Source organism: Rhinolophus sinicus, linkage group LG05 (genome assembly GCF_036562045.2).
Source record: "Rhinolophus sinicus isolate RSC01 linkage group LG05, ASM3656204v1, whole genome shotgun sequence".
Taxonomy (NCBI): Eukaryota; Metazoa; Chordata; class Mammalia; order Chiroptera; family Rhinolophidae; genus Rhinolophus; species Rhinolophus sinicus.
Window position 1 is genome coordinate 62696099 of NC_133755.1, and position 12084 is coordinate 62708182.

Genomic DNA, 12084 nt, shown 5'->3' on the forward strand with positions numbered 1-12084 from the left:
ATAATTCTCAAGAGGCCATGTGATCCTAACTCCCATTTCTCAGAAAAGGGCTGCCTGGCCGGCACAAATATGTGGGGCCCTTGGGAGTCATGTTCCTCCCCGTTAATTAATGAGCCGGCAGGCGGCTGCACGATGGGCCTCCTGTGACCTGGCACAGCGCCACGAGAGCACTGGCCCCGCCTGAGAGCCAACCTTCTTTACCCAGGCGGCTGGTGATACAGGGGTTCCCCGGAGCCTGGCCAGCGACAACTTCATGCAGGACTCATGTAAACCAGGATAGGACCTGCCTGGTCAGTGACCCCCATCCAAAGGGCTGAGCTCGCACCCAAGCTCATCTACCACGATACCCACCATCCTAAACACTACCTGCTTAGAGGGCCAGCTTGAAGCCAGCTCACATCTTCAGGTGATAGGAAAGAGGGTCCGTGGCAGGGCAGGTACTGTCTCCCCGCCACGCTGCCTCGGGACCTGAGTGTGCATCGCTCAGTAAAGGGCTGTGGGACAACTGAGCGCAGTGGCCTTCCTGCCTCTACTCTGCCACTGGGGCTCTATTTCTGAGCAGCTCCAGGAAGACCTGACAGCTGGTCTTGGTTAGAGGCCGTGGTCGGTGGTCTGTGGCCAAATCCTGCCGACAGATGGGATCTATTTGGGCCTTACCAGGCTTTTAAAAAGATACGAATTAGTTGCCGATGTTTTAAAAATTAGGAAACTTCTTATTTATAAAAGCAAAAGCCAAGTAACCAAACAACCCAAGGCACAAAAAAGATGGGGGGCAGGGGGGGGCATGTTTCTTCTTTTTCTTTTTTTTGACTTGGAAGATCTGGCCCACATTCCCGCCCCCTAGAGGCAGGTTCTGCACACTCAGGTCTGCTGGGGGCCTTCCAACCTGCTTCACTGGACTCTTACCTGCTGGGCCCCCAAGCCATTTGAGTTTGCACTCCACGATCTGGGGTCAGCTGGCAAGTCAAACGTGCTTTGTTGACTCTTCCTGGCTTGCCCCACCCTCATATGCCCTCCCTCTTCCTCTGCTCAGCATTGTGGCCTGTGCTTTTCAAATGCCTAACAGTGACTTGAACTTGAGAGAAAAAGGATGTTCATTCTCCCAACCAGAAGGGAACCTGAATTTCTCCCTAGGAAGCTGGAAGTAACCCGTCATAGAACTGGGGTTTGAGAGCAGCAGGCCAATGGTCTCCTGCTCATTATTCACAGAACATAAATGCAGCAGGAACCACATTATGCTGCCTGGAATCACATCACGTCAAAAATTACCGCCACATGCTGGTCTGACCTTACAGCAGCACTGCTGCGATGGGATTCAAGTCTCTTTACGATACACATACCTCTGTATCTTAAAACCTACAAACCCAAGAAGACAAGACTCATCAACCAGAAAGAACAGGGTTTAGGCAATGGCGTGTGGTCAGTGTAGTCACACACACAAGCCAGAGCTGGCATGAGGTTTCCAGATGAGGCTGCCGGTCCTGCCGTTTTCCTAAGCACTTCCTGTGAAGAACTAATTACGGCAAATGCATCCCAATCTCAGAGAGTCCTACGGACAAGGAGGGTTCAAGAGCAACGACAAACGTGGCGTGAGTCCTGACCTTGTTTCCATGAAGTGCAGGATGTCCTCAGGTTTCAGGTACTTCTCCTGCTGATAATACGCAGGTGGCAAAAACTGAAACCGCAGCTGGTACACCCGGAACTTATTCTGTTTTACTCCCATAGAGAAGGACTCCTGGACATCAATTTTCTGCAACACCTAGAACCAGATACACAGAGAGAACCCAACTTACCCTGGTACCAGGGAACTGAGCATTACAGGTGGGTTATGTGAAACCCATGGGCTTTGGGGGACAGGGGCTGGAACCACTGGCCAAAACCCCGAAGAAACTCCAGTGAGCTCTGCTGGTGTAGACCCCTTGGGGGCAGGGGGTCCCACAGCCTGCAGGTCACCCCCAGAGAACGGCCCAAGGCTGTAGGGAGTGGGCTCCAGCAGGGCTGCTATGCTAACCCAGGAAGTCTCTATTTGTAATGCACATGACAACCTGCAGAACTAATGATTACTTTTCCAGCTTCCTGATCCATCACTGCTCAGCACCTGGCAGAGGAAGGTGCCCTCTCACTGATGGGAGACTGAGCCCAGGGTCTAATGTCAGCAAAGCTGTTCTTCCCGGATGGGAGGATGCAGGAAAATGTCTGGCCCAGCTGCAGTGGTTCAGAGACAGTTACCTCCCCTAAGCACACTCTGGTGAGCCGCCTCTTCAGGCTTTTCACTCTCTTCAGTGCTTTCTTGGTGTTGAGCACGGGCACGCTCATCATGGGTGTCTTGATGTTGGCGCTGGCCACCATGAGAATCTCCCTCAACCTGTCACAGAACGAGGACACATCTGATCAGAAGAGGTACCCACACTCCCTCTTGGTGTGAGGCCTTTCTTTGAGAGCTCTTTGGGATCTGAGAGAGACCCTGGGAACTTGCAGGGAGAGACGCTGAATCAGACAGCCCCAGCTCTGAGCCCAGGTGTGACAGCAAGTGACTCTCCTGTCAGTTTCTTCCACTGGAACATGGCTCTTCAATGACAGGACTGTCTTATTCTTGGTTCTTATTACCTGTGCCTTGCACACAGTGGGTGCTTACTAAGAGCTTACTGAATGAATGTGACATGTGGGGAAGGTAACTAGTGTCTGCAAGCGCTCCTACTGGGTGCAGCACCGTCCTCTGGGCCTTGCCCATGAGCTCAGTCAGCCTGCACAGCCTGACTGCCCAGTATGGTGCCCACCTCCCCCTCATCGTCCTTTGTTCCACAGGTGCCAATCCTGAGGTTGCGGAAGCTGAGGAACCTGAGTCACTGCCATATAGTGGCAGGGCCAGGCATCAGATGCAGGTGGGGCTGACCCCCGTTCTTTTCTCTTGCCCACGGGCTATCATCCTGCATACAGGATGCATACATTTACCTGAAGGGCTAGGGCCACTTGGGTTACATTCCAGGTGAATGGTGCCCCGACGCTGAGCATGCAGGTGGCCCTGCGGGGAGCTTATTAACATCTTCCTGAGTCCTAACCCCAGGAGTGTGCAGATTCACAAGCACCCTGGGTAACTCTGATACAGGAACTGCAGAAGGATAAGTGGGGATTCTAAGATGTCTGGGCACTGACCCAGCCATAGAAACTGCACGGAAACCCTGGGTTCTGGAAATTCCAACCGTGATTCCCACTTTGATGAGACCCTGTCTCTCAGTCATGCACACACTCTAATGAAATGACTTCTTCCCTAGGAGTGGGTTAGGACCCCACCCATGCACCCCTGTAGCCCACCTCGGAATGCCCAGGGTGACGTTCATCTCGCCTCTGCCGGCAAAGTGGAAGGTGTTGAGGGTCATCTGTGTGGAGGGCTCCCCGATGCTCTGGGCAGCCAGCAGGCCCACCGCCTCACCCGGCTCACACAGCGCGCGCTGCCACTTCAGCTGCAGCAGGGTCCTCAGACTGGAGATGGGGCAGGGGACAGCAGGGGTTAAGAGCACAGACACCACCCTTCTTTCTGTCAGGAGGTCTCCACAGCCCCTATCCCCTCTCCCTCTTTCTCGGCTGTTTTTTCCTGACAAATTATCCTTCTAATCCTCAAATTCCTGCTGGTGATCCTGAATGTCCTAAATACACAGCGCAGATCTCAGCTGGTAGCTAAAGCTCTAGATGTCCACGATCAGACTGTCCCCGTTCTCCCTGAGAATGTCATGTGTCCCCTCTGAGCCAGTTTCAAGTCCCCTAAGAGTGGGAAGGTCTGAGCTCACTATTTATAGTTCCTTTGTTAATTCTTTACCCCACTAGTGGTGACAGTTTGGAGAGGGCTCCTGCTGTACAAACTAGGACGAGGCTCATTAAGCAGTTACGGGGATGTGGGGGGAGGTGTTAAGGGGGTGTTTATTTTCCTAATTAACGCAACCGGTTGCTGACTGTAGCAGAAGTGTGAGTGCTATACAATTTTGTAATTTACATTGTTCCTTTTAAAAGAGTCACAGGAATACTATAGTACCCCTGCACGGGGAACAAGGAAGGGCTCCACAGATGGGGACTAAATGGATGATGTGTGAGTACAGAAGAAAGCAACAAAACTATGCTTCTACACAAGTTCTTTGTAAACGTCAGACTTTTCACTGATCTGATGTGACTTAATGTCCCAATTACTTCAAACCAGTGAGGTTTGAGTGTACGTCAGTATTCCCGACAGGAAAAACCCTCAAATACTTCCAGGACTTTGGAGTTGCACCCAGAACCTGCTGCTTGCTAAAAGGTCTCCTGCAAGAGCCACTGCGGCAGAACCACCGTGCTGAGCCCTCCGAACCCATGTGATGCTCCCCAGGGCGAACGTCTCCCTATTCCTGATGCAGCGCAGCTGCAGGGAGGACCGACGTGGTCCTTCAGAGGGTAAACGGCAGCACTGAGCTGCAGGGAGGCAGGGGAAGGGGCACGGGGGACCCAGGGCTTCCTCCTGCAGGCAGTTTGCTAGCCGGTATGACTTATTCTATCTGGGAATGTCTGAGGCCTGGCTAGAGAATCACCTTAAGGGGGAAAAAGAGAGAGCCCTGTCCCTCCCCTCCAGATCTTCCTCCCTAGCGTCTGTCTTTGCTCGTCACCTCTACTGAGTCCCCATGCCCTGCTGCAGTCCCTGGGCCCTGTCAGCCTCTCCAAGTATCTGTCGGGCTTCACCAGAGACTGGATGGGCAGCCAGGCTATAGCCCCCCGATCTCACTCTTCCAGCTCCATCAGCTCAGCAGGTCAGGCTTAGTGAGCTGAGCAGGAAGGACCCCCGACAGCCCCCCAAGGCCAGTTCCCAGCAGACATTCCTTGGGGGCACTGTTGATGTTTTAATCCACTGTGGCTCGATGCTGGCTCATGCCTGGCTTCTTACCCGCTTAGACCGCAGGATAGTTTTCCTGTTTTATTTTTGTGTGTGAATGGGTCTAAACGGAGGGCTCCATGTGGTCCTTCTTCCTTAAGGCTTCGACACGCAATGTTCAAAGGACCATTGGAGTAATCAGATCCAAACCCTCGCAAAAGGCGGAGACATGGGATCATGGGGCATGAATGACTTGCTCCGGGTCAGAGTTGGCAGCCACTGAATGGCAACCAGATTCCCTGACTCTCAGTGAGCCTCACCCACCACACCACACTTGAGAGGTCATTTCTGTAAGCCTCTGTCCCAGCGAAGCACTTTTCTCGGTCTTGACCCAGGTGGTGGTGTCCACTCCTGCCTACCCACTCGTCTGTCCCGGAGCCCTCAGGGCTTGCAAGGTGCCCTTCTGCTTCACTTCCCTCCCTCCTGCTGGAGTCTTGGACCCAGGAAGCTGCCCTCTTCTTCTGGAGTGGGTGGGGAAGGACCTGAGGGCAGGGTTTCCCTCTGCAGGTCCCGTGCCACAAATCAATGTCATTACCTGTCGAGAGAAAGCTCAGACTTCTCATAACTCTTCTCTGCTTGAGAGGCCCACTCACAACGGTAGTCGTCCATCTTTTTTTCAAATGTTTCTGACACCGATGCAAAGTAGATGTCTGGGCGCCACACAGACAGGCTGGGGTCAGGACAAGGAGCCGCCTTCTTCTGGTACTTCCTTCGGCTCTGCTCATCTAACTCACCCCACATTGTCAAAATCTGAAAGGAAGGGTGGGCCTCAGCCACACTGGAGGACCCCAGGAATGGGCTTCTTTTCCTGGGACATCCAGCAGGCGGAGGAGGATCAAAGGCAGTGGCTTCAGATGAGATGTGGGGAAAGGGACAGAATCCTAATTGCAATGAGAAAACCAACTCAACATTTAAAACAGGAAGAAACCAAATTCGTCGTGGGGTTCACTGTGTGACTATGGCTCCGAGCTCTTCACCCTGGCCCACTCAAGCACAAGTAGGGTGACTAGGCAAGTTACGGTGACCAGGTAGAGTGCAATGGGGCACTGTTAATAATAACGCTAGGATAGGAGGTGAAGCCAGGACTGTCCTAGGCCAACCAGGACAGTCACCATGAACCAGGTGACTGCTACATCCCTGGTTGCCCCTATCCAGGTTTTCACACACCCTATGCCCCAAAACTGTCCCATAGCAGAGGCTTCAAAGCGCTCCCCTGCCTCTCAGCTCGCAGCTGTGTTTGGCTAATGGGAAGCCCCGCAGCAGAGGGGAAGGCGGGCGAGTGAAGCCCGTGCGGATCCCCACCCTCTAAGGAGCCTCTGACTAGGCCACAGCCCTCCAATAAGGGCTCCTGTCCAGTGGCCTCTGCCCACAGCCCTTTTCTTCATGCCTGGGGTGGTGAGGAACCAGTTACCTGCCCGTTGGTTTCCTCAAATCCTGCCCACATCTTTATAAAGAGCCCCCTCCTTAAACTGCCTCTTAAGGGGTGGTATGTGTTTCCTGACAGTGAATGAAGCCAGATTTCAGTATTATACCATTTATTAGGAAAACAGCCCCTCATTCCCTCACCCCCTGACTGAGGCCAGTATGTGCTGGGCACTGGAGATACAGCCCCTAACTTACCTGCTGAGTCTCAGGGCTACGGCCATGCTGGTTGGTGCCCTGGAGGTTCCAGGCCTTCACAGCTTCCTGAACTTTCTGGGAATAACTCAAGAAGGCACCTTTTCTCGGCAAGGCGTTAGAATGCTTGCTCTGCCATTTTTTGATGGCTCTGAAGTGGCGGAGAGCTTTTTGGGGATCTGCTCTGGATAAAACTTCATGGAGATGCTTTGATTTCATTATTACCTAAACAAACAAACCAACAACACACAAGACCCAAGAGATGAGGGCATGACCCAAGGGCAATGTCACGCAACTTCACGGGACCAAGATGGCCTGTGTGGAGCTGTCATGATACCTCTCAGAGGGGCTGAGCACCTGCTACTAATCAGGGACTCATTTTGTGCAAACCAGACTTGGGAGCTGGTGGTCCCAGGAGCTGAGGGGCATACGGGAGTGAGAACGGCATACTCACAGCCCCTTCAGAACACAGGGTAGTTTCTAGGAAGAAAGGAGACGTGATGACCAATGCTTGGGGCCAGGGGCCAGGATGGAAAGGAGCCAGCACCGACCATAACCTTTAATTCGACCATCTGCTGTGTGACCTTAAATAGGCCACGTCAGTTTCAGTTTCCCACCCAGCAAACTGGGGTGACTGCTCGGTCAATGGTGATGGTCATTTCAGGAGCAGTGCAGTATGAGCTTGTGTGCCACAAGCCTGGGTTCAGATGCAGGCTCTGCCACTCACCAGCTAGTCATTGAAACTCTGATTCTCAGCCTCCTTCACCGTGAAATGGGTAGAGGAAGGGAAGCCTCCTTCCTCAGGCTGCAGTGAGCATGAGAACAGTCTCCAATGTGCTCAGTCAGGGCCCCGCACGTGGTCAGTGCCCCCAAACGGTGGCTGCTGCTCTAGCTGTGCTCATGCCTTTCTGTCATCTCAAAGTCCACAGAGGGGACATGAAAATCGTAAGCATGTCATGGTATCAACTGGTGCTTTATCAACTCTTCCCAGTCTACTTTGCAGTGGCCACTATGACTGGTGGCAAAGCTTGGGGTGCAAGGCCCACCGCATAGCCCCGAGCCCACCACCCGAGTGCCAGATGTCTGGCACCTACCTCGTAGTTGCTGGCGAGAAAGGGGAACTGCTTGGGCTGCAGGAACTGTGTCTTGGGGACATCCAGGCCGTCCTCCCCATACAGGAACTGCACCACGCTGCCATCGCTGTCACGCACCGTCAGATCATACTGGACGACCAGCCCCTCCAGGTGCTTGATGATGCACCTGTACGGAGACCTGGCTCAGGGCCCAAGCTCATCCCCTCCCAGGGCAGCCTCTGATGGGGGCCGGGGACAGGTGAGGGAGGAGGTGGGAGGTGGAAAGCAGACCGCTGTTCTGCAGCCACGCTAGACTCCAGGACAGGCTGGCTCCAAAGCCCCAGGCTCTGAGCTATAGCATCTCCCAGCCAAGAGCTGCAACTGTGTACCTGAGAGATGGCTGCCACTGCTGGACCCTGGCTCCCATCTCCAGGCCCAGCTGCTGGGACTACTCCTTGCCCTTTCACTCTGCTGCACTCCAGAGCTCCCCAGGGACCAGTGTCCTTGGATCCACAAGGTGGGCAAAGCAGTGGGGTCGTCTCCCCACCCAATGCTTCTCCAATGCTTTCAGTCCGGAGATTGTCGGGGACACTAGGAACTAAATGCTGACGTGATATCCCTAACCTGGTACCCTTTTCCTTGGGTCCTCCCGGGGGTCAGCTGCCTCCCTCGACCTCGCCCCCCTGTTCCCCTACTGCTGGCCCCAGTCCTTATCTCTGGCCATTGTGCCTCAGGTTCTCCTCCTGCCACTTTAAGATAAGGTTTCCTAGGAGTTACTATTCCCCAAGCTGCAAAGACAGAGCTCAGTGTTAGTCACCACTGTCTCCTTGGCACCTAGCCCAGGGCCTGGCAAGGCTGTGCTGAGCACCCACTTCCCTGGTGCTGAAAATGCTGACGTGTTAGTCTTGAGCCCTCTGCTCGGATTGTCTCACAGGCTCCAGCTTTCAGCACAGCAACAGCCCCTCAAGGCTGCATCTTCAGGCCTCTCCCGAGTTTCAGGCCTCAGCACTAACGGTCCACTGAACGTGTCTCCTTGAATATCCTGCTGCTACCACCTCATGCCACCCACAAGTTCTCTCCTCTCTGTAGCATCTTGCTTTCTGTCAACAGTGTCACTATGCTGCCAGGCCTGAACACTCAGCTGGATCTGACGCCTCCCTGCCTCTTACGCCTGCATTTCAGACAATTACCCCATGTCTTTGCCACATCTGCTTCTTCTTTCCCATTGCCACCTGCTAGAGGCAGCCTTCCAAACCCAGGCCTGGACCTCCGCCATAGTCCCACTGGCCTCCTTCAATCCATTCTGTCTGAAGCGCTGTACTTGCACTTTCCACCATGAACCTCCACCGGCAGAGGGATCCCACAGGTGTTTGTGCCTTTTGTCCCAATGGCTGCTGCTTTTCCATTCCAGTTAGGATCCCAACGCTCTCCTACCCTCCCTGCATTCAAATGGCCTCAAGTAGCCCTGCCTCACACATGGATTCCTCACCCCCAGACTTAGTTGATCATATGTTTTCTGACTTTTTCTACATTGCACATGTATTCTTGAATGATTTCAAAGGGTGGAGGTGGGGTGTCACCTCTGCTCATGGAAGGAACTGGCCGTGTGATCCATGCCCCCGAGAGGGGAGCTCATCTCCCTGCACTGAGTACAGCCAGCTCTGCAGACGGGCTCCTCACCGACAGGCCACCCAGAGCTGTCTCCATCCCAACCCCACGGGCTGCAGCTCTGGGAGTCAAGGGGAAGGAACCAAAACAAGGGCTGCAACTTTGGGGAATCTGGAGCTCAGAAACAGGAGAAAGGACAAAGCTGGAGCAGACAGGCAGACCTTTGAGGGGGAGAAAGAAAAGAGCTTTGCCTCCCTCTCCAGCAGTCAGCTGAGTTCCCTGAGAATGTAACTTAAAACTGGGCCTGCCAGGCATGGGGATTTATTTTTGCTGTCTCCTCCATTTCTCACCACCATTTCTACCAGCACCGGTTCTCAGGGTTCACAAAGAACCATTGCCATAAAATCCGCAAGGCAGAGCCACCCGTGCTGCACCCCAGGGGAGGGAGGCTGGAGCACAGGGATCTTCCACCCGTCCTGCCAGGCGCCCTGGAGTCAGGCCTTGTTCAGATTTAAGCTTCATTCCCCCTGCCTGCTCAAAAAAGCCAGCTAGAGTGGCTACTTGTTTTCTTTCTTCCCAGAGATGAGAGAAAACAAACAGGTCTAGGCTGGGGAACCCCTGAGTGACACCTGTACCCAGAGAAACAGCAACTCCAACTACAGACTCACAGGCAGGGGCTTTGGGCCATTGTTCTGGCCTTCTGAGCCCTTTTAGCGTGGAGGACCAGCTTATCACTACCAGACCTTTCCCATGATGGATATAACTTCCCCCAGAGAATGGCACACCCTCAGAACACAGGGGCCCTTTGTTTAAACCTCTGAGCTCATGTGCTACCCATCCTTTAGAAGGGGAAGCATATCTGCTATTTTCTGTCTCAAGCTAACCATGGACATTTTAAAGTTTTTTTCATCCAAAGAAATCCTAAGTGAATTATCACTAGAAATGTGAAAGATAACCGAGGTGAATGGTATTGGGATGCTGATTCCATCTAAAGGTGGCACAGCGGGGGTTTTTACCTTTGGAGATAGCCAGAGCGGCTGGTTTTCACAGCGGTGTCGACCAGACCCTCTCGCCCTGCCATGCAGTGAAAGAAGAACTCCTGTGGGAGAAATGGGACCAGGTCCCAGAGGTGACAGTGAGGACAGCGTGCTTCCTGAAGAGCAGCTCAGGCCAATGCCTCCAGCAGCCCTGCCTGGTCTCCTAGAGCTCCTGATGGCTCCAATGGCCTCCCTTATGGGGACAGTTGTCTTATCCTGCCCGAGAGCAGAGGGACACACTGATGAGTAGGAACAGCTCCTGTTTACAGGAGCCGGGGTGCCACCAGCATCTGCTCATGCCCTCCTCGGTATTAATACGTCACATCCCATTTTCCAAACAGAAACGGCGCTGGGGCCTCAGCGCTGTCAGTTCAGTTCGCACGTCTGAGTTCTGCTTCCGAGAGTGTAAACAGCGATACAGTGTGTTTTCCAAACTTTCTGACTACAACCCACAGTAAGAAATACATTTCTAACAGTAATCAGCAAGTGCATATATCCACACAAGCACATAAAGATCCATGACTCAAACTAGAACTTCATGAAACCACGCCATCCCTTACTCTATGCTCTCCGCACCATCCTGTTGTTTCATTCCATAAATGCCAGCCACTATCTATTAAAATGATGTCATGACTCACTAAGAGGTCACAACCAGTTTAAAAGATTCTGTCTATATCAGCTCTCCACCGTCCTTTGCCAGAGCCCATCAATAAACCCTGGAGAGTCTGTGTGGACAAGTGGAGGAGGCTCTGGAGCAGTTACCTGGTGGCCTTGAAACAAAGGGTCAGTCCTGTTCACAATCTGGACTTGGTGGTCTGACCACCAGGGTCATCCTTGCAGAGACGCATTAGACCAGGGAACAAAAGGTGCTAACATTCAACAAGCCATTTCTGACAAGTGTGAGGAAAAAACGCTTCGCTTACGGGAGAATTCGCATGTTGACCAAGGGAAAACCAGACATTTTGCTACAGCTAGTCAGTTTTCCTACGGTGAAGGGGGAGCCAAGGGAGGTTCTCTTGGGGGCGTCTGTGATGCTTCTTGGGCAATGGAGAACACCTTGGTGAGGGGCCTCCCCTTCCCCTGCTGCCTTCAGAGGCAGGTAAGAAATGGCTGAGTGAGGGCGTCCAGCAGGACAAGGTGGAGCTGGGACTGGTCTTACTCCTGTTTTCATTTATCAGCTCCCACCACGTGCCAGGCACTGTGCTAGGCTCTGGCATCACAATGGCCGACATGCCGTGGTCATGCCCTTAGGGTCCTCATTGGCCACAGGGTGCAGTGGGTAAGCGGCAGGTGGCTGGGCATTGATTACTTGCCCAGTAATCAAAGTTGTTGGGAAAGGTCAAAGGCCTTCTACCACTGAGCCTAGAAGTGAGGAGAAAAGCCAAAGGAAAAACCAAAATACGTACAGGAGGCTTGATGCCAGTGAGGAATCTGCCAGTGACGAAGCCGCCAGCCCTGGGAGTGAATTCATAAGGCTCAAAGCAGGGCAGTGACTTGCCAGATGCCATCAGAGGAGGTCTCCGACCTTCCAATTCAATCTGGCCCAGCAGGCACGAGATCTGGGGGAAAGGAGACCCAAAGAAAACCCAAGATCCACACGTGTGTTAAACAACGCTTTGTCCTACCTAGCACGGGGAGGTAGGGCCTGCTTTTCAAGAAAAGCTGCATGGAAACTGAGTTCTTAAGGCCAATCTACACTTGTCAATGAAACAGGGAAGCTTGTGTCTCAAGAAAATAACTGTGTTTCCCTTTTGTTGACTGATGGAGATTTTCCGCATTTGGTGTCAGTTGTAAATGAGCTATAAAAGAAGCCATGTTTCAGAATCATCGTGTTATGCCTGGAAGGGAACTGAGGGTT

General features: G+C 53.1%; 1 protein-coding gene across 2 annotated transcripts in view; it reads right to left on the bottom strand.

Annotated features, from left to right (window-relative positions):
- POLR1A (RNA polymerase I subunit A) overlaps nt 1–12084 on the bottom strand; it is an 85928-nt gene that overhangs the window by 10712 nt on the left and 63132 nt on the right. For both annotated transcript variants that reach the window (XM_019749208.2, XM_019749207.2), the window contains exons 20-27: nt 11633–11785; nt 10206–10288; nt 7603–7768; nt 6512–6733; nt 5427–5641; nt 3313–3480; nt 2230–2365; nt 1602–1759 (exon numbers count right to left, since the gene is read on the bottom strand). In XM_019749208.2, coding sequence (XP_019604767.2) covers nt 1602–1759; nt 2230–2365; nt 3313–3480; nt 5427–5641; nt 6512–6733; nt 7603–7768; nt 10206–10288; nt 11633–11785 — 1301 coding nt within the window. The remainder of the gene's footprint in view (nt 1–1601; nt 1760–2229; nt 2366–3312; nt 3481–5426; nt 5642–6511; nt 6734–7602; nt 7769–10205; nt 10289–11632; nt 11786–12084) is intronic.